Below are 23,872 nucleotides of genomic sequence, written 5' to 3' on the forward strand. Positions count from 1 at the left end.
CACATAACCCGGTACACACTGGATCTTGTAATGCATGTACATCAGAATGTCCGCATATGCTTCGTGCTCGTGGTTTGGTGTATACGCTGGACTGGATCTTATCCGATTTCCAGATCATGGTAGTAACATAGGGACTTGGCACGAATTTCCATCCAGCGGTCAATATAATACATAATATATTATTAACCGTTGAAAACTCGTGTCGAGTCCCTGTGCGTAATAGTATGGACACATCCCAAGTAAGTCATAATGCTATTCAGATTCATATTGTATCAAAAATTATGCTTGATTGATATTCTTTACATATTATACTATTTGGTGCATGACTAAGATTAAAAGTTTGTCTCAATATCACCGAGTTTTTTTTCACTGTAACGGGCTATAAGCCTATGAGTAATCAACAGAACAAGTAATGACAAGTCCCTGTGACCCCCGAGGTTATCTACCCAACACAAGTGTTCCCTCTATTTCGTTTGTATATTGAAATGATGAATATCAAAGCTATAGGAAAATGTCCCCAACCTTGATCAACAAATCTGTTTGCTACTGTATATGAAAATGTCTTTTTATATTAATTGAAGAATAAATCACTTTTGAACTTACCCGTGTGTTTTTCCATCTATGCCTGTGTACAGGAAAGATCTTGTCAGAAATTTAAAACACATGGATATGGTACATGTTAATCACAGAGATGAGACAAGACTAGAGCTACATGTAAGACATAAATGCCTGCCTATACTTTCACATGAACTCTGGGCGAGAGGAGACCAGACAGAATGGGGCCATCTTCGATACTCCATGGGCTACTATCACTGTAATTATATATACCCCTAGAATAGTCCAAGAAAAAAAATCTTACCAATTACATGCCTGGATAGATTTGCTTTGAAGAATACAAAGACAGACAGCGACGCCAAATTTCAAAGCCGCATAGTCAACTATAGTGTTAAATTCTTTTGACGTAGATCAAAGGACCTAACTAACTGCCTCGTCTATCGTCGCACAAAGAGCTTTGAATATTGCTATGACATATGCCAGGGGCGATATAACGACAGTGATATTAATCCCTAGGACATCGAGGATGTGATAGGACAGAATATGACATGCATGAGCAACATCTTATGCTCACTCATTCCTGGTGAAGGCATAGAATAATAGCCTTCTGATAATATAACCACTTCACAATCTGAAATTGATGGATCGACAGCTTTCAATCAAACAGCGACTTGACAGGTTGTATTGTGTTTTTTACAATTGTTACGACTTTGAATAGGTACACGTGCATTTACGAGCACGAGGTGTAGCTACATTCTGCCTGGCAATCGGTTAGAAGCAGTATTATCATCTTCCTTAAGAAAGTATATGCACTGGATACCACAACTCAAAACTGATTTTGATCTCTTAATGCATTTTACAAATAAGCTTCTGTGATCTACATTTACTTGCATATTCAGCAAGTTGGAATGTCATAATTGGACCATCTATTGCCTGTCTCAAACAGCAGAGAAAGATAATCAGAAGAGTGTATGTTAGAAAGTATTTCCAGGTGTGCAGTTTTGAAACCTCCTGGTTGCCATCCCAATTATTTCACTAAACACTTAAGCCACTTATCAGCATACCATACATAACAAGACATGACAAAACTGAAGTGGTTACATAATACCATCAGCGCCCTTCTCTCCCTTTTTGAGGACTCTCTTAAGTTCACATGCTACTATATTTAATGTAGAGGGAAATATGAATACTGTATTCAATAAACACCCAGGGCACTTAAAACATTGAAAAATCAAGGGGTGCTTAATAGAACCAAATTTTGGCTAATAGTTCACACAGTTATTACATAGAGAAATTAAAGTCATCAATCAATTTGAAGAAGAAATCAAATGGAGAAACCTACAGTTTTCATAGAGGCACTAATATATTAGATTGAATATGGTATCATACTTTCTGTTTATTCGTCTTATTTCATTTGCCAATTGTGATTTCTTTGTTAAAAATTTATGGAAGATCTAAAAATGATTTGATTGATCAAGTACTGGCATCTTTGATTGAAATTTGTTAAAGATCTTATAATGGTTCGATTAATAGAGCGTCCCCTCAGTTTTCATATTTTTAAAACCTACTTGGCGTTTCTTGCATCAAATATGATCAACAAAGTAAATGCAACAAGATGTGAAATTAAGTACAATTTTATTAAGAATTATCATGATTTATCTGTCTATGTAAAAATGTATTGTTTAAAATAGCTGTGACAAAACAGGAAATTAAACAAAGGATACATAATATATTATCTACCATTGGATAGCTGGTCCTCAAACCAAAGCTGACAATACTTTACAAACAAGTGGTAAAGTAGTGAAAAAACGTACATTCGTATCATGTCTGGTCAACTTACATCATGAATGTTTCTTTATGCAAATTTTCTGATTGTTTGGATTCATGAAGGTTCAAAGTTCGATTGTTTTTACTTTTTTTATTGTCATCATTTTTGTTAATAAACTGTCCGTTTAAAAATATTGTAAATTGTTTAAACAATGAATTTCACCATTTTTTGGAGTCACTTGATTTTCAAATAAGATAATCAATCAGATAAAATTATCTTAAGTTTACATCCAACTTGGAAATGAAAAATAGCCTACTTCTCAAGAAACATGATTTATGAAAAATATTACAGTAAATAAAAAATACAACAATCAAAACAATAATTAAAGTCACAACCAAGTATAAAATGTCAAACAATTTAACAAATAAAATTTAGAACTGCTCACAATAAAACAACATTTCTGTATACTTCATTTGTCATTTTAAAAAATCTGTCAAAATTGAGAGCAGTAGGTTTTGTTCCATTTGTTACATATCTATGATGTTAACCATATATAAATGCTTGACCGAGTCAAATATAAACTATTCACTGTAAAATTGAATTGAGGATCTATTAATTTATAATAATCTGTCATGAAACATATAGCAAATAATACTACTATGCAAATTCTTTTCCAATATATAACACAGATTCATGATCAATTCATGTCCCATAACGCAGATTCATGATCAATTCATGTCCCATAACGCAGATTCATGATCAATTCATGTCCCATAACGCAGATTCATGATCAATTCATGTCCCATAACGCAGATTCATGATCAATTCATGTCCCATAACGCAGATTCATGATCAATTCATGTCCCATAACGCAGATTCATGATCAATTCATGTCCCATAACCCAGATTCATGATCAGAAATATTTTACAGGTCAAGAGATAAGAATTTTGTTATTTCTATACTTCTTCAATGCATATTACAGAGTTACCTCCCTTAGGTATCCATTGTGACAGTATTATTTTGTGAGCAAAACTCGCGTCGTTTCCTTGAAACGTACACAGAGTTACGCTCACAAACATATGTCGTCATGATCACAACCTACCCACAAGGGCAGATAACTCTGTAATATACAATTACAGCTATAAGTAATTAATGATTTTGACAGTCATATACAAGGGACCTATCTCCAATTATCTAACATGTTCACTATAAATACAAAGGACAATAACTCTTACCTTGTAGATGGAGAATGTTCTGGTTTAATAATAGGACAAAAGTTACTGTCTTGGTCGTGTACTTAACATAAAATAAAACACTATATGCCAACATGACTAGGTCCTGGATTACTAGAGATTCTACAAATGTACAAATCAACGTATGCACTTAATAATATCCCCTATTCCTAAAAATATATATCTATACAATATTTCTTTTTCACTGGCAAGTCTACCCAAAGACAATCATTCCTCAAGCACATAAACTTTAACGCACAACAAATTTAATATCAAATCATGTTTTTCATTATTCTGCTGAATTATTATAAAGAATTTATCCAACGATGTATTTGGGATTTCATTTGTAAAATAACATTTTAGCATCAACATTAAAATGAAGATGACCTAGCGAGTCTACACAATCGTGGTTCTCCGAATATACACAGCAATGGGATAGCATCAACTTTGTCAATGTTTTCAATGCACCAATGTCAACATGGGTTGTCGGTTAAAGATTTTCTGATACCAATTTTTCACAATTTGTTGTGATAAGTTTGGCAAGTTCTTCGATTTCATAATGACAACCACCCTTGTTGTAATATTTAGCATTTTAAATCTATGGTAAACCCTATATATTATATCTGTTTCTTGTTATTATATCGATATAGATCCGGCTACTTCACATATGTGTGACTTAACATATGTTACTTTGCACATGTGCTACTTTACACATATACACATGTGTAATTACGTGACTACATATTAGCACTTCTTACTCATTAACCATTTATTACATGTAAATGAATATTTGCTCATTAAATTGATTATTAAACCTTTCATGGAAACACAACCTCATCGAAAAATCTTTCCAGTACATGTATGTAGAAACTAAACAACTTACTGATAATACTATCAAAAAAATAAGAAAACTCTACAACCTTTTTACTTATCAAAATAAGAGTCAACACACTCTACTGAAAGCAATTCATCAATATTGAATAATATGTCATGCCAAATTCTATCAAAATATGAAGTAGATGTTAATACAAATGTCAAAGGATGTCAGCCTTTTGATTAAATGGTTAATATAGATAAACTATGGATGTCTTTGGTAAAAGTACAAAATGACATCACTCTCTGATATGATAACAATGATATGTGATCAAACATGCATATCCTATATACTTTGTTTTAAATTCAAATTTTAATGAATTCAATTCATGGCAAAGAAAATCTTCATGAATTTGATATCACAGTTTTTGAACTGGACAAAATAGGGTTAATATTTCTCATTAATCCTATCTTATTTAGAATTTCATACTCATGAATGCATATTTGCTATGAACTGATTCACATTTGGACCATAATTAATTAAGTAGAAATGAAAATCACAATCTTGAAATTGGTCACATGTTGAAATGCCTGCATCAAATGAGGTCAAATCATGTTAGGATGAATAAAAGATAAAATTTACATTATTTTTTTTTATATATATCATTGGCTTTTAATATGGGTATTACCAATACATATGTGTGAATTCTCTCTATTTGTTACCATTGAATGAAATCCAGGTACATATCACACCAATATTGGACCCTGTATATAAACGCAAGCACTATGCATTTCAAAAGTAATTTAGCGTAGTTATAGTCTTAAAGGATATTTAAAGAGACAGAAATGATTAATGAAACAAAATCAACATGGCGACGAAATATGATGGGTGATGAAAAGGAAGACGCGATGACGACACAATGACGGTGGGTAATATTGATACAACCACATCATCAACACATACAAAATCTTAATTTAACGGGCAGTAATGTATATCAATGATTTGTTAATACTTCCATGCACATTTTTATAATTTCTGCAATTACTGATAAAAACACAACCACAATCCGCTGTTGGCACCATTAATTGTCATAAGTTCACATTCTGAATGGCCATCACAACCTAAGTATAACACACGGTTCTTACACTTAACCAGTCTGAACTTATTCACCCCTAAAAACACATTTGGGCACGTCTAAATCAAAGACTAGAGCAGTCCATTGTGAAAATTTAGGGGTGAATGGATTAATCAAATACAAATCAATCTTCATCCCTTTGTTAACTCCCACTTGATCGAGCCAACTACTTCTTTGAAGACAGGCTAACAAAGCTTCATCAAAGCTTGTTACTGAGGATTCCATTTGTTTTCAGGAATTCAGCTTTCTTCAGAGATTCATTTCTTTTGTTTCTAGTCCATGAGTTGGGTCAGTTATCAGCACATGCTATCAATATTTAGTTCTGAGAATTCACTCAATTCCTTCACAGGCTCAATTTTCTTCTTTGGTGCACTCTTGCGTATCTTTCCACGAATGTCACGTGGGTTTTCTTTCATGACCAATGGCTTCTTCTCTGGAGCCTTCATCTTCCACATAACAACAGAACTCTGAAAACAATGAGATAAGTAAAATTACAAAACTGAAGAGTCAACTGCTATTGTATACTGAAGAAAATGTGTGCAGTATAACTTGTCAAAACCAGCCCTTTTTTAACATGGATCCATGTGTATTCAGGAGTAAATGTATGGCATTTTCCTTCTTAATTTAATGTAATAGTAATACAGGGGTTTTTGAATTCCCAAAACGATGTGGGTAAAGTACTATTTACCGTTGATTAATCCCATCTTCCGGTGATTATGACGTCGTCATTTGACGTGATTTTTGTGACGTCATAATCACCGGAAGGTAGGACTTATCGACGATAAATAATACTTTACCCATGTCGTTTTGGGATCTCGAAACCCTCGTATAACCAAAAACCAGTATAATCCAGAAACCTGGCTATACTGACCAAATAAGTAGGTCCTGGTTACTTCCGGTTTAGACAAGCTACACTGCTTTTGAAACTTCTTAATTTTGCATTTAAATACAGGGACTTCCTTGACAATTTATTTGCAAGATTTGGAATCATATCTTTTCTACTATACTCATGACCAATATTCTGTAAAAGTCTTTGTCTCACTTTGAAATCATTTGGTGTACAGCATACAAAGATGTTTTCAGTTTTACTTGATACCAAAATGACTTTATCATTTGTGAGAGAGGTTAAAAAGTCATACTGTCAAAGTAAGAAAAACCAAATGAGTACTGGATTCCTATTTATCTTAATATAATGAAAGTGAAATTGAATACTGTAACAGTTTGATCTACATACCTTTGATCCACCCATCTTGTACTGAAAATTGAAGTAAAATGAAAAATAAGAACATAGAAAAACAATGATTTCATAATAAAATCAGAACTTACAAGAGTGGTTAATTGAAAAGTAAAGTGACCTTTGTAATATCAAATGCTCACAACATACTAAGAATATGATAGTGTCAATTTTTCAAAAATGAAAAAATAGTAACCCAATTGTTAGCTTTAAAACAACTTGAAGTAATTAGAAAATCATGCTTTGGTAAACACTTAAGGAATATGATTATGAAAGTGATAGATTGTGGGTTAACATTTTGAATATATTTTAAAAATAGTTTGAAATACAAATAATTTCAAGGATCAAATAGTAATTTCCCACCTTTGGAAAAGTAAACATAATTATCTCCACTTCTTTTTCACTTTAGTTGAGGTTAACATGGTTATCTCCCCTTATTCAAACACTACTCCATAGATGTGCAACCCTCCTTGTACCATTGATTGTATCAGACCACATTCCATTGGAAAACATTCATCAAAATATTGTTTCAATCTATTTGACACCAAACTCATTTGCAAAATATTCAATTTTTTTTTTTATATTTTAACCAGGTTGACAGATAATCCTTACCTTAGTTGAGGCTACATAGCAGGCCTTCACAGTAAGTACCACAGCATTCATCAGGTTCTTAGCCGCCTGGATCAGGGATGTCGCACTGTCCAACTGAATACAAAGTATAAAGCATTCATTACACTACACTACATACAAATATACCATAGCTCAAGCAATAAAATGACACTTACAACTCTCAGACTCAATGCTACATAACTTCAAAAGATTTTTTTGGAAGTTAAATGAATTATTCATGACACTTAAAGATGCTCCACTGCCGACAATGCTTAAATAATATTCCTCATTTTAACAATAACTGGTGTTTAATCGTGTATATATATGGCTAATTAACACTAAAAATCATATGAAATAATTTATTTTGCTTTTGGTGCATGCACAATCAATACTTCATTTCATATTGGACATAGTGCCAAGGAATTTGTTTGGGATGCAATTATTTGTGATATTTTTTTCTTGAAATAAAATTTAAGTTTTCAATGGTGGTTATAGCAATTATTTGTGATATTTTTTTCTTGAAATAAAATTTAAATTTTCAATGGTGGTTATAGTGTAAAGTGAGTAACTTTTGTAACTGAAGCAAAATACCAAATCGTCTGCTCCTGTTTTTGATAGTGAAAAAATGTCTTTTGTAAGCGGTGGAGCATCTTTAATAATAAAGTGAAGTGTTTTTTTTTCATAAACCTTGCAACTTTGTTTTATTTGACCTTTGACTTTTCGAAATAAATTGTTGACCAAGCGTACCTTTACCTAGTTGCAACCTTGACCTCAAGCTTCACCAAACTTCATATGATATTGAGCTCCGACTCAACCTACAAATGACCTTGACCTGTGATTCACCCTGCAGGTGACCTTTTCCTAACTCAACACACACATCTTAACTAGTCCAATCTGTGACCTTAACCTCTAACTTACCCCAGACACGATGAGCTCTCCACTGACACTCTGGACGTCGGCCTTGACCTTGCTGGTGATGTTCAGCTGATGGCAGTACAAGGCAATCCTCTGTAGGTACGCCAACAAGTCCTTCTTAGACGCAGAGTCAGGGCACTAAACGCAGAAATAGATCAAGTTATATTATCAATATGTTCTACAATATATATATCCTAACATGGTGATTTATATCTTGCTATGTCATATTGGTTTTTTTTGTATTCAGACTCGGGGTGGTATATTATATCAAGTTTCTACAACCATACCGAGAAACATCTGTATTAAAGTCTCATTACCTGTATTTAAAATGAAGCATGCAAATTAACGAAACAAAAATATTAACAAAAAATAGGTAGCATTCTTTTCCTTCTGCCATTCTCTTGCTCAATTCAAAAGATACTGCCACATTTTTCTTGTTGAATTGATTGTAAAACAGAAGAATGAAAAATTGTGATGAAGCTTGTAAAAGCAATATTTGAAACATTTAGTAACATGAAAGCAAAGCATATATGTATAACCCATTCATTCTTTTAATATATATCATCTCCTTGGTACATATGTCTGCTCTGTGTAATGCACAAATGAATAAATACAGAATCATCAGTAAATAAAGCTGCAAATAAAATCATTAAGTTCATTTTCCGGTTACATGAAAATAACAATTACATAATTATGTAAATAGTTTGCATTGTGAAATGTCATTCTTGCAAATTATTCACAAGCCAAGCTTGCTTGAATATTTATTCATTATAAGAGTTACGTCTGCGCTATCAATGCAAGAATTGCAATGAAAATGTTTTTGGTGTCCAAAAAAAAATGACAAATGTTGATAGTCATTCTAACCTTATCATGATCATTATGAAAACTTAAAAAAGATTTTCTTGAAACCAAGTAATATTTTCATGACTGCATCCTCAGAATTTTATCTTGCAATTCAGGATTGGCAAGCATGGTGCCAAAGGCAGAAAGACTTGCATTATATCCCTAAATTCTATTCAAATTTCATTCTTGATGAAATTCAATGGCACAATATATGATCTAAAGCATGTTTTGAAATAAATTTGAACAAATTGTCAGTTAAAAAAGTTAAATACGTAAGTCTTCATACAGAATGATACAAAATAATATTAAAATCCATTTTTCTAAAACTGCAAATTTTATAGTTGTATTTCACTCTAATGTATGGAAAAATAATTTTTGGTTACTTAGATATCCTATGTTTATGCACTCCTGTGATATATATATCATATACTTACACCGCTATACAGCTAAAAGTTAGACCAATCAGTATCAATATTATTTCATCATCAGTTTGTTTTATACAATATAAATAATGATATCAGAGTGATTTCAAAAAAGATTAAGTCTGACTGTCACCAAATCCACTTGTTCGAGAAACAGACTGAAAGTTCATGGGTAGTGAGATGATATTTTGTGTTGCCTATCTGTATTCACTCTATCGTCAGCTTTTCAAGGAGTATATTTTTAGGTAGATACCTTGTAGTAGCTGATTGCTACCTAACCGAACAAAAAAATTAGATTCACTGCCTATCATTAAAGGACTTAAAGATCAACAGCACATTCTAGTCCCTTTCTTGTAGTGGTCTTAAACTACAACATATTATATGTATTTAACTAGGAGTGAATGAATTATACTCCTTTAATTTTTACCTACTAGTACTTGTCTCTTGTTGACAGATCAGCAACATCCATGACACAAAAACAAAATGGTTTAGCAACAATGGTCCTAATCTGATATCTGTGATAAAGTTACCCTGTACCCACCTGATCAGCAATAGAGCGAGCCAGCTTGTCCAGACCTGTTCCAGCTTCTGAGATTTTCTTGGCAGCGTTGATGACATGCATTGTACTCTTCAGTGGCCCTCGACCTCTGTAACACAAATAACAGATAGTATATCATTAGTAAAAACAACCTTCATAGCAGATACTAACATTTTATTACTAGGATTAATAGAATATTTCACCCCCTTTGGGGTGAGACAGGAGAAACTCAACATGAGGGTTAAGATTCTTAAGTTGTCAAACACGAGGCTTTCCTGAGGGTTAAGATCTCCTGTCTCACCCCGAATTGGGTGAATGATTCTTTTTCTCTTACCCTAGGAGAGCATGAGCAAAGATCTCAGGTAGCTTGTCTTTACCCGAGGGTGAGACAGAAAAATCTCACACCGGTAAATTTGCGAATATCCCTGTCCAGGGTAAGAGAACAGGCAGTATTGGTTGACAAGAAAGAACCATAAAGGGGAAATAAAGATTTATAGACTTCAATTGAATTCTTTAGGCTCAAGGTCCTACTTACTGAAGCTCAGATAAAATGAACATGATAATCAAAATTTTTGAAGTCTAGATCTAAATGAATGTGACTTTTCAACCATTTTTATATCTAACAAGTTTTAAGGTTGGAGCAGTTCACTATGAATTGGCAGGGGTGGACATGTTAATAGGATGTAAAACATCAATGTACCTTGTGAAGTCTGTCATCTCCATCATGATCATACACATCTCCTTAGCCATGACGATGATGTCATTGCCACTGTCGTCCCACTTGGCCACCTCGTAGTCCAGCTTCCTACGCTCCACCTGGAACTCCTGCACATGTTGTTGGATCTTCTCCTTGGCCTCCTCAGGCAAGTGTCTCATCATCCATCGCTCGTTGTTCATGTCATCTTGTTCTGTCTTGTAACTTGCTGTAACACAAAAACACACAAAAACAATTCAATGGATTCATTGCTCAAGTAGTCTTGTTCTGCCATGGAACTTTTTACAAAACTATGAAGATATCTGCTGTAAGATATAGACGATAGGAGAGTTGACACAAAATAAATAACAACACAGAAAATATTCACATGATGGACTGTTACAGACTCAAAACTGAGCTATGTACCAAAGATAAAACCACAACTCACATTTACTGATGGACTCGTCTCTGTTCTCTTCGTAATCAACTTCTGTGTCTGTCTCAATGTCCTCTGGATTCTACAGAAAATACGAACAAAAATTATTTTACCGTTCTCTTTGAGAATCATTTTGATAAAATCATTTAGATTTGTTTTCTTTCCATGCAAATCTTAGATGTTTTACTTTTCCTTCAACTTATACAAAAGAGTTCAGTTGAAGGTCAAGGTCATTCATTTCCACAAATATGACATTTCCTCGATCCTGACAGGCAACCTGTGAAATTTTATGACATTCCTCCTTTTATTATGTAAAACATTAATGATTTTCTCAATGTGACCCTGCGACCTTGAAAGAATTCCATTTCAAGGTCGTTTGACCATGAAGTATTTCAAGGTCATATTTGAACAAATGTGTATCTAGTGTCTAATGAACACACTACCATGTTTAGACCTAACATTTCCAGTATTAATACATACCCTGTTCATTAGCACAGCCTGTCTAATGTCTCGTACTCCATCGTACACCAGCTGGGAGGCGTCATAAAACTCACTCTCATCAGGGTCACGTGGAGGATTGCTGCTTAGGGCATCTACTGCCATCTCGACCTTCTCAGCAAAGTTGGGCATCACTATAAGAACAAAATGGCATAAGTTAGGCAAATCCATTAGTATTAGTGGCAGCAGTTAGGCATTTACATAGACATGTACAGTGTACATACACTAGTATGAGTCAGTCAGCTAGTAAAATAGTTATAATTATTCTATTCGTAGCAAATGTTTTATTAAAGTTGATTCTAATCTAAATTGCATAAATTCATTTTGCAATACTCATTATTCTTCAGATGTTTATCAAATTTCCTTTTAGCATGAATAAATGAGTTGGTTGTCAAATATAATGCTTATACTGATTCAAGCATTATACTGACCCTGCTCGCGGAGCATGGACACAGCCTCCATAACTCTATCAGTGTAAGGTCCATTCTCATAGTTGTCCATTTCCGCTGACACCACGTTACACACTCGAGATGACCGCCCTCGGATCGCTCCCGCTGTTCGGTCAAGCGTGTCGGCATCTCCCTCTTGTAGTGCTAGCACACACTTATTGACATCTTCAAGGATATGGCTCTCTGAAAAGGAAAAATGACATTGGATAGAAAATTATCAAATTGTATTTGAAACTAACACTTTAATTGATAATAATGCAATTTGCACATACAAGTACATGTGTATCTGCACACATGTTTACTTGCATGTGAAATGAAGTTTTTCAGTTTTATTTTCAGTTCATACACCCTTTTAAATGAGTTTTAATTTGGTTTATCAAGATGTAGTGGTGGATACACTCCTTATCAATGATACTTTTTTTATAACAAAATATTTAAGTCCCAAAATGAAAATAGATGAAATTATTCAATTGACTTTGATTCCCACATCATCCAAGATGCATTGGCGCCCATGTAGGGACTCGGAGAAAATGTTGCTACAGAATTCTTTGTGACCCTTGGAAACTTGAAGATGATCAATGGTAGCCACCATATCTTCTGTATTGTGTAGGAATTAGAAATACCCAGCACCGGTGCCAACCAACTCTAGAAGATATATCTACATTCTATATACCAGACTTTCCTCACATACCTGAAACAGCCAGGAAATCGTCAATGGTCGTGATGTCGTCCACAGCATCGGTCAATATTCTTACTTGACCTTCCCAGGTGTCCTTGAAAACATCCATATTCTCTTGTGCGACCTTTGACCTTGGACGACTTGCCAATATGCGGGCAGCATTGATGACCTTAAATAATAAGAAAAACATTTGTCCCTTATCCTGTTACCAATTGTCTTGTTCTACAGTCAGTCAACTAATTTTTGTTAAGACTGAATTTCATATTTTTTATATACTAAACATGTTGAATTTTGTAATTTACAGTTTAGAATTTTCATTATTCTTGTAGTTAAAACAATTTTGCAGCAATTCAAATTTGCAATTTCCAATTACCCACAAAATTTAATTGCATGACAAAAATATGGGTTTTTTTTACAGTTAAACTTTATATACTCATAATACATTTTACCTGCATTTTTGTAATATGAATTCTTACCATAAAACACAGTATTTGTAAATTGTTTACACTCACCTGTGGACAGAGGCTCTCTATCTGAGCAGCTGACATGCGGACAAGTTTCACTCCCTCCTCGTTACTGGACATAGAGCAGGCGAGTCGGGCCACCTGGAAATCATAACAAACAGGAAATTATATCCGTGTTAAAAATCTAAATCTGCATCAAAAAAAAAATAATCAAAGATGAAAGAGAAAATTATAAATCTGAAAATAATAGTCAAGAAAAGTCAATAAAAGTACCTCAACAAGTTTGTTGGCATGTTCCTCGAACACCTTGGCGTATTCCTCCACACCTTTCTCGTCGCCGGCCTTGGCAGCCTCGATCAGGACCAGCAGGGGTACGTTGGTCTCTAGGAAAGAGTCGGACACATGGTCCACCACAGCCTTCCTCAACTGTAACGTTAGAGTCAAGTTATTGTTTTGGATGACTGTAGTAAAACTCAATTTATATATAATAACTGATATATTGTATATCAATTTAAAGAAAAATTATTTTCACATGAAATGCTGTAGCAGAATAACATACATGTACAACATAGGGATCATGTGTGTGAAAACTAAGAAATACAATAGGAAAATTTAATAAAAAGTTTGTCAGTCTAAAATTGCCAACATAATGTACAGTACCCAGTAAGAGTTGAGATATCAGCTATATACACAGTACAGTGTTCTAATTTGTTATATTTTGATTTTTTATATTTGTTTTTTTTTTAGTTTTACTATTCCACTCATGATTCGACCATACCTGTCTACGTAAATCCTGTGTTTTCTTCTGCATGTTTTCTATGGCCTGTTCAAGTCCCTCGCTTGGCTCACTGCGTCCACTCTGGAATACACAAAACACACACAGTTAAATCACATACAGCACACACAGAGCCAGACTATTCACACTTAAACATTTATCTTTCACCTGATAGTCAAGTTTCTACATCAAACTATTTGAATTTGGATTATAATTTTGTTATTATGCATCACCTGTATCAAATACCTAAGCATGATGTCTCAAATATATGGCTGACATACAAAATCAATCAGAAAGTCCAACACATCTTTGTAATGTATCTTTTTAAAAAAGATCCATGAACACCGTATCATATATACTGTATAAATTTTGGTACAAGGTGGTAGTTTTACAGTTTAATTTTATTATTCATGATCCAATTTCTGTTCTAATCGTTGAAAAATGTTTTTTTAAACACTAATATTTAGTTAAACAATATCGTTTTTTATTATTTTACATATATTTTTGAATAAATGATATCATATATAATTGTGAATAACTACGTACTGGTACTGTGAAATATTTCTAACATATCATCTTCTATTCTCTATCATGCATATAAAATCTCCATCATTGGAAGTGACATCTTAGGCATGTGATCTAAATCTAATAAGTGAAATCTATGTATGCTTCACTACAATATACACAAAGTTATATATACATTGAACAAATATCATAACTTAGGACGCAATGCATTATACAGTAACTGTAAACAGATTTTTTATTTTACACCTTAGTCAAACTAAAAATTGAGCCCCGAAAATATCCTTCTTTATATGTCTTAATCTCCAAGTACAATCTGCTCTGGTCAGTTGTCTCCCTTGGTCTGAAAAGTTTATCATCTACACATAACTACATTATTCCGTTTTGCACATTACAGAGTTATCTGCCCTTGTTGCTAGGTATTGATTGTGACATCTTTAAGTTTTTGGATGAAAATAATGTTATTTTCCCATAAAATAATATGTGACGCTCACAAACATAATTATTATCAAATCAATACCTTCCGTTAAGGGGAGACAAATCCAGAATAGAACAGAAATATTCATACAGCTCGTGCAACAACAAAACAACTGACATGCCTAAATGTTTTTCAACTTAAACTTAAAACCACAGCAAATAAAATACTAAACAAGTACAAAAACATCTTAGCTGTCTTTTAATCAAATATCTGGTCTATATCTTATTGAATTTGATCAAATATGTCTCATATATTTCAAGATGAGAACATTCATACCATTTCAAATCAATTTAGAGTTTGTAGTTTAAATGATTAATTGATTTTATTTAAAAGACAGCTATGTCATTATTCAAATACATAAGCCTGATGAATCGATTCTAAATCTCGAGATGAAAAAATTGTAAATTTTGTAAAAATTAATTTTGAAACCACAGTTCAATAAAGTACCATGAGACTTGAGTACACAAATTGTAGTTATAGTCCTGTTGTAGTTTGTCTAATTCTAATAAAAGAGTCTGTCATGTTTTGAAATTTCAGCTGCTACAAACAGAATAGTTTCAAATAATAAACCCACCATTTCAAACGGTTCACAGAAAAATGCATAACAGGGGCAAAACCAAAGAATCCAAAGACAACAATTTGACAACAGATAAAGAAAACAAAATCATAAACCATTAAAACTATCTGCTGATGTCGTGTTAATTGATTTAATTGAGTTAGTTTATTATTAATTATAAGATATTATTCATATCGGGCATAGACATGTTAATGAACTTATCAATCATGAATATTTACAACACATATATAATGAATATGCATGACAGGAATATACCAACATGAATATTCATGGTCATGAAATCTGAGATTTGCATATGCAATAAAGGGAGCACATATAGGTGTTTGACAATCTCGGCCAGAACTTTGCATTCCATGCCAAGAAAGATTGAAAGTTTACGGGATAGCCAATGACTCGCTGAACCACGGACGGATTCAACTTTCCAAACAATGAAGCCGGAACATGACACTGTGGTAGATAAGAAACATTAAATGGCAGTATAAATCAGTTAGACCTTATCAGCAAATAGAAGTCTATTTAGTATCAGCAAATAGTGTAAAACTATATTAAAGCGATTGTTACAGGCTGGACTAGATGTATTTCGATTTTTGCATATTGTAGAGTTATCTGCCCTTGCGGGAAGGGGTATCCATTATGATGCCAATGTTTTGTGAATTAAAATCCATGTAGCTTTCTATGGAAATATGACGCAGTGCTCGCAAAAAATGACATCACAATCAACACTTACCAACCTGGGTAAATAACTCTTTAATATGCAAAGATGGAATAATCATCTACCAAAACCAAAATAAAAACTTTTTTGGTATCTTATCTATATGATTTGATTATTAATTAGGGATTAATTTATTTATGAAAATTATGCAATAAACAAGTCCAGTTATTTTTATCAGCTTTTGAATTAAGTGCAACTGACTGAAGAAAGTGATTTAAAGTTTGTTAATACAGTGTAGTTTAAATATTAGTTGAGTGTATTTTAAGGTATAACATCTTCTTAAGGAATATTAATAACCTCTGTAAAGAAAACTCAGTTTTTAGGATAGATGAATCACTAGACAGGAGGTGAGTTGTGTGCTTACACCAACAATAAAGCTACTAATTTAGAACTGTTTACATTGATACACATATATGAAAGAAATGAAAGAAAATAGTACATGTATTTACACCAGGGAAATATACAAAATCAAATTTACAGGTAAACGTCAAAGAAACATGACTATATAGCAAACCATATAATAATACAATTACAAATCTTTTACAAATAAAATTTTCTTATTTGATCATTTTTCAATTTACAGGCAAATTTTGTTTATAAGTGACAGAACTTTTAGACGTTTAAGAAATATCATTTTTGATACTACGAAAGAGAATAAAGAGACTTTAGTTTAGGTAAATGCCTCTGACACTTACATTACTCATGTACTCAGACAGGAGGTCCTGGAGTGCCTGTCGGACATTGTTACATTCCCGTACGATCTTCTCTCGTCGGTCGTCGCGGGTACAGGAGGAATCTGCCATCAGGGCGGCGCCACTGATGATACTCTCCAATCTCTCCTCCAGGGACTGTCGTGTGCGTACTTCGTTATAGGATAACGGATCCATGATGATCTTTTGCTGAAAATTTCAATTTAAGGCAAATATTTGAAAACAGGAATATTTTAGCAAAATGTTACAGAAATATCACTTAGCATTTTAATCAAAAGCTTATGCATTTAGAACCTTAAATTTCATTTAATGTACAAATCTAAATTGTTTTCTTATAAAATATTGGTACATGACAGTGAAAATATCATATCAAATGTATCATCCGTAATTAATGAATAAAAGCTATATTATTAAATAAAGAAAAGGTTATACAAGCTTGCAATTGAAACTATTAGATAGTTTGAATTTATTGCACTCATTGCACAGAAATGAAGCATGACTCACCTATGGACAAAACATAATTATCCCCCTTTTATTTAAGCGTGACCAAACAAAAATTTATTTTCTGGTTTTTGTTTTTAGAAGAGTTCTTTAAAATCAAAGGATTTTACATATGATAATTATCTATGTAATCTATAACTACGGATCACTGTCATACCATGAGTTCATCCAATGCAGCAGCCAATTCTCCTGCTCCATCGTATGGGTGGGCATCAGATGCTCCAGAAGCCTGTGCTACTCCCGAGATGGTATTGACAGCGTCCACGAGCTGACGGTATGAGAAGTCTCTATTCTCCCTGGCTGGGGCTAGCTCTGGGTGACGAATGTAGGCCTTTAAAAAAAACCATAGCAACATATATCTTCAATGCTGCAAAATTTTCATTATCAGACATGTTTTATTCATGAGATGTTTTTAATAGGAAGAAATGCTTTACTTTACAATTCTTGTCAGCAAAATGAGTATGGACATAATTATATTATTCAAGAATTCACTCGAGTTTTTGATAGTTTATTATGGAGATATAAAAGTTTTAAGACTTTCTTCATGATGCAATGAATCTCGGACAGGAACCTCACCTTTGATGCTGTTAGGAGCATCATGCTGTTTTTCTTGAGGACAGCCCTAGCAGCTGCTATTTCATCTCTCCTACGCGGGTCCTTCAGATCCTACAACCACAGAATATGTCCAGTTATTAGAATTTGATATTGTCTATTCTATTATTTTCTTCATATCATACATATAATGTGATTCATTGCACGGAATCAATTTGAATATTTCTAGCTTTTTTGTGTCATTTGAAAGTACCATCCAACAACAACCCATTAAAGTCTTGGATGATGAAACGAAGTATGATTCACTTTAATACCAGACTCTCCACACAGTGGTAAACACCATAAAACCAGAAGAAATTTCTTTGTTTTTGAAACTGAAAAACATCATAGTAGAATAAAGTTTATTGACCATTTCATCTGTTGATGTGAAAATTATTAATACACAATGTAGTGGAAATGATTTTATTTTTAATTTAACTTATTTACAAAACACACTTTGTTAAATATGTTCCTGATATAAGAAGACAGACTTTGTCCTTGATACCCTGGGCGATATATATACTGGTGTTAAAAATGTCAGCATATATATCACCTAGGTCACAGAGGATGGATGTATACTTACATTTTGTCTTTGCTGTGCCTTAGCTGCTAGATCAGCCAGACTTTCTCCCAGGTCTTTGAAGCCCTCCATCAGCTCCTGCTGACTGGCAGCATTTCTTACTCGGTCAAGGTCACCCTCCACCTGATAATCAATGTTAAAAACTTTCATATATCAGGATTTTACCAAACTATCTCTCTTCATTGATCTATATTTAAAAGCAGATTCATTTGTTTTTTACTGAAAGTCTACAACATAAATCTTGAATGCCACAGTATAGTTGACCCCCAATAATCTGGGTGCTGATAATCACGAAAACTCAAAATCTGAACAGAAATGTCTGGGGAATGAATCAATATCAATACTTAATGACCAGTAATATCAGGTTAACATTTGACCAGACTCAGTATCAATAATTTACTAAATATCATGCCAAGAATTAATCTAATTCATTAATAACTTGTTGTCATTTTTACCTGATTCATTTCCAAAACATTAATAATTTGTTAACAATTGACCTGATTTATTAATCATTTGTAAATGTTTAACCAGTTCAGTGTTAATCCCTCACCAGTCTGAGAGACTTCATTAACAGGTGAACGTCCACCATGTCTGCGAGGATGAGAAGTCTGGTGACGGCAGACAGGAGAGCTCGAGCCGCCCTCACCATGGCGCCTCGCTTCATGGATGAACAGGGATCAGCCGCAAAATCCTGAGAGGCATCTCTCATCTCCTCACCTGTAAGGTAAACACAAATCATATTCAGATCAGTTTTATATTGATTTCAGACGATATTAATAACAAGCCAGTAGGGGAATTTAAGGACATGCCAGGCATTAAAGGTAGAGATAAGACAGAGTTCCCAAAGATTGTTTGTATTAGTTTAACAGCCTTTTAAGCCAGGATCATTTAAGGACGTACCAGGTTTGTTGGTGAAGGAAAGCCAAATTACTCAGAGAAAAACCACCAACCAGCAGTCAGTACCTAATCACCAACTTTCGATCAGTAAAAGGCAAATGCCTCACATGGGATTTTGGGTTAGCAACCCAGAGGTGGACATCGGATGATAGATTGTCAGAACACTTGAACATCTTTTGTTATAATTAATTTTAAATAATTAATTAAGTTAATTTTTTACGATAAACTGAAGTTTTTTTTGTAGTGACATTTAACAACTGAATTTTTTTTGTAGTGACATTTAACAACATACCAGTTTTCTTACCTCATCAAGAGCAGCTATAAGATCAGCCCGGATATCTGGATTCTCATTGGCTATCTCGTGTCCCTTGGCGATGAAGTTTTCTGTGGCCCTCTGTACAGCAGCACTGAGGATGTGGGCCTTCTTTGATCGGCCCTTCTTCTTGTTGGACGGACTTTTCTGGTTCACTAGTGTGGTCACCTATAACCAAGACAACCAGGGTATGTATATATAGTGAATTGAAAAAATTATATATAAAACATTGCATATTCTGGCTATTTGATTTCTAAATTTAAATATACCAATTAACTACATTACTTAATTTCATTTCATTGATCAATTAATATAATACACTCAAAGTTATTGCACATACACACATCTAAAAAATTTATCTTTTCTGTTACCTTATATCATTTAACATTCTGAAAGTTACACATGACTGTTCACATATGCTACATAAGAAATAATAATTCTAATGTATTTAATTATGTACTCCTCTGAGAAGTCAAAATTTTCTTGTATTAAACTTTTTTTCTCATATAGATTTTTGGAAATAGGAGTTCATGCCATAAAAGAAAATAGAAGAAAAAACATATGTCCGTGTGCTCTTTTTTGAGCTATTGTCACTCAAAGATACCTAATTGACAAAATATTGGATTTTATGGGAATTTTGCCGTTTTGACCATATACACAATAGATTAAAGCCATAATTTCTGAATGAAGTGTTTGATATGTATGGATGTTTGTAGAATTTATTTTCTAGTAGTCTTCTTTAAAAATATACCAGTTTTGATCAATAAGACTTACATTTTTTTCTCAGAATAACAACATATGCTACCCCTACCCCTTAATTTTGAGCTTCAAAATGCACCATTTTCAGCCATTTTTGCCAACTTTAGCCCTTTATAGAAAAATTTCTGGTATTAAACTTTTGTTAATATTTTGCATATCAACAGGGAAAGGGTTGTTCTTTCTAAATCAGGCAGAAAAATGGGGGGTCCGTGTGCTTACTTTTTTGCCCCATTTGAGTATTTGTTATTTTTCAGTATTTTCGAGTAAAAAATAATTGTGCTCAAATTACCATTAAATGTAAAAATAAAGAGACAAAAGTGTATCATATCACACATTAATGCTCAATATTTTAATTACCACGAACCCAGTAAAGATTTACAGCAAAAATTACCTCGATACAGCTAAAAATACTGGCGCAGTGATGATTTAAGTAAAAACAATTTCAGTAAAAAATGGTAAAACTGTGGCTCTACTCAAAGCGAAAAAAGACACAATTTCAAAATGGCCGCCAAATGGGCCATTTCTTAAAATCCCCATATAAAAAAATCTACTAAAACTAGAAATGTAATTTTTTGACAAAATTTGCAACTGGTAACTTCCTACAGATATTGATAAATTTTATTTGAAAATCTCATAACTTCTTTGATCTATGTCGAAACGAGACTTCAACGGGACTGAAATAATAATTCTAATGTATTTAATTATTCACACCTCGAAGACACATTTAGACTTTCCTAAATCAAAGGCTAGAACAGCCGATTATGAGATTTCAGGAGTGAATGGGTTATATTAACTACTTATAGCTTGCATAAACAAGTGATTTATGCCAGTTAACACAGACCCTTGTATTTGTGTTCAGTAATTTTACCTGTGTAACTAATGGCTCCAGTGTCTTTTCCACCGATTTGGTGCGAATCTCCAGGTTTTTGGGGTCCCATTTGATCTGTAGGGTCCCCACACCATTGGGACTTAAGGTACTCATCTCTTAACCTTAATCCCAACCTGTCAATCAAAACAAATATATATAGATACATGTACAAGATATGGAATTGAATTAGAAACTCTGGCACACAACATTTTTCAATTTTAAATGTTTTCCGCATCTGTATCAGATTCAAAGTACATGTAGCTAGGCCCAAGACTTCATTTAGAATCCTGGACTCAATCTATCAATATTTTCATATCCTAATTTCATGAGAATGTATGGGACTGGTAAGGTCTAGTGGCTGTTGTAGCGGAAAAGATATCACATTCTGACTGACTTCCATTCTCGATACTCCAGGGGTTCCTATTTCTTATGATCTCTTGAGGTCTAGTGGCTGTTGTAGCGGAAAAGATATCACATGAGCTAACTGACTTCCATTCTCGATACTCCAGGGGTTCCGATTTCTTATGATCTCTAAGTGGTTGGAGCCCCTGGAATACCGAGGATGACTGATTTCAAGTTAAAACAGTAGCTAGCGTTTTCAACAGAAGCAGAACTTACTTAGAAATTTGATGCAAATTTACTCAAAGTATGCCATTGTCCTGACTAATGACCAATATTGTAGCATTGGAAATCTACTTTTCATCTGTATTATAAAATTATTTAACATTAATTGTTTTATCTGAGCCATACTCCCATTGGTCTATAATAGGGCAAGTTGGTGTATAATATGCAAGCCCCCGACCTGGTAATTGCATTTTTTAGAAACAAATTTAATAACAGGTTGTTAGTCATTGCAAAGTGTACCATGGATATTTGGTACATTCTTCGCTTGTACATAACCAGTTACATCTGATTAATGTCTCAAATCTAAAATGGGAAATAGTCCATGTTGTTAAATCTCGAAGGAACGTCATTTGACTTAGCCAGAAATTTAGACCCCTCCCTTCGATAATCAAAATAACCAGACAGTGGCGTCTGTCACAATCTTCAAACACCGGTTGAGGGACCGAGAAATATGCCACCCATAAAGCATCGCCATTGATATGAACATGTCATTAACAAAGAAAATAGTCATATTATACTGCTTGATTTTCTAAAGCAGCCTTCACATGATCGTATTACCTCAATTTTTACCGTTCTTGCTGTTAAAAAGTTCCACGGAAGTAGTTGATTCAATACCAAAACAGTGACTAACCCTACTTCCGCTATTCCAGTCGAATAAAAAATACCCGCCGTGTCTGAAGTCATTTTCCCCATTCTTCAATATTTCATATTGATACAAATTCGTGCCTATATTTAATTAATAGGCTAGTTTTGATTGAACTGCTAGTTGAAGGACGGATGTTTAAAATTTAGAACTGTAAAAGAAATTAACGTTGATATTTGGAGAACGTCATGTCGACCCATAAAACTTGATTGATAGAATAGCCATCGGAATGCGGCGAATGTGTACAGGTGCTCCAGGGGACATAACTCGTATTTACTTGTGGGCAAATAAATTTTTGATCCAAGTTTTGATAAGACTTGACAGTTGGTATATCATTAATTGCATTTTGACGCATTTCATAAGCACTTTCATAGAAAAGAAATAAAACTTTTAAATACTATATTACTACCATTGAAAAGTTTGAGCTTCTAATTATATTTCAAGATAATAATATTACAACGAATAATTAATGGCATCCCGAACAAAAAATCCATGGCACTATGTTCCATATGGAATGAAGTTCTGACTGCGCATGCATCAAAAGCAAAATAGTTAATTTTGTATAATTTTTTGTGTTAATTAGATATATATATAAACACGATAAAACACCTCTTATTATTCAAAGGATGAGTATCATTTACTGTATATGCCCTGTCGTCGGTGGAGCATTTTTAATTCACATCAGTATTTAAATCTCTGTTCACATAATGAATTTCTTTTTTCAATTTTGGTAGGCATATCAAAGAAAGGGTCAGGGATCTGGGGGTCCGCTTAGGCCCCCTTAGCTCTTGAATAAAGAGTGGAAAACCCAGCAAAGCGGTTGTGAAACTTTTATTTAAACATTTTCATTTTTAGGCATCATCTGTCAAAACTCTTATATGTCTTTGAGACTTATACAAACACTTTTCCAGAACAGAACCTAAACCTTATTTAAGATATACATTATTTTACTCCATCTGCTCTAATTTAAAGTGTTATTTCTTAGATTTTTTGTTGCATGGTTGAAACAACGAAAAGTTGGGAAACTAGTACCGCT

At 33.5% G+C, this 23,872-nt stretch overlaps 1 protein-coding gene across 2 annotated transcripts; it reads right to left on the reverse strand.

The window, feature by feature from the left end:
* Window positions 1-2,173: 2,173 nt before the first annotated feature.
* Window positions 2,174-22,835, reverse strand: LOC138335247 (catenin alpha-2-like). 2 transcript variants are annotated; one of them, XM_069284238.1, is made up of 22 exons: window positions 22,752-22,835; window positions 21,570-21,703; window positions 19,925-20,110; window positions 19,283-19,453; window positions 18,736-18,855; window positions 18,138-18,227; window positions 17,719-17,892; window positions 17,046-17,249; window positions 16,017-16,085; window positions 14,065-14,145; window positions 13,560-13,712; window positions 13,335-13,427; window positions 12,835-12,991; window positions 12,126-12,326; window positions 11,677-11,828; window positions 11,209-11,278; window positions 10,767-10,989; window positions 10,070-10,175; window positions 8,267-8,401; window positions 7,352-7,444; window positions 6,740-6,760; window positions 2,174-5,972 (listed from the first exon to the last, which is right to left on the reverse strand). In XM_069284238.1, exons 2-22 carry the CDS (start codon window positions 21,681-21,683, stop codon window positions 5,802-5,804), a joined length of 2,784 nt encoding a protein of 927 aa, XP_069140339.1. In that variant the 5' UTR covers window positions 21,684-21,703; window positions 22,752-22,835; the 3' UTR covers window positions 2,174-5,801. The 2 variants fall into 2 exon arrangements, with proteins under 2 accessions (XP_069140339.1, XP_069140338.1); XM_069284237.1 differs by lacking the exons at window positions 16,017-16,085; window positions 19,925-20,110; window positions 21,570-21,703; window positions 22,752-22,835 and having other exon boundaries at window positions 19,283-19,447.
* Between the last annotated feature and the right edge of the window lie 1,037 nt (window positions 22,836-23,872).

This window comes from Argopecten irradians, chromosome 11, assembly GCF_041381155.1.
Source record: "Argopecten irradians isolate NY chromosome 11, Ai_NY, whole genome shotgun sequence".
NCBI classification, from domain to species: domain Eukaryota; kingdom Metazoa; phylum Mollusca; class Bivalvia; order Pectinida; family Pectinidae; genus Argopecten; species Argopecten irradians.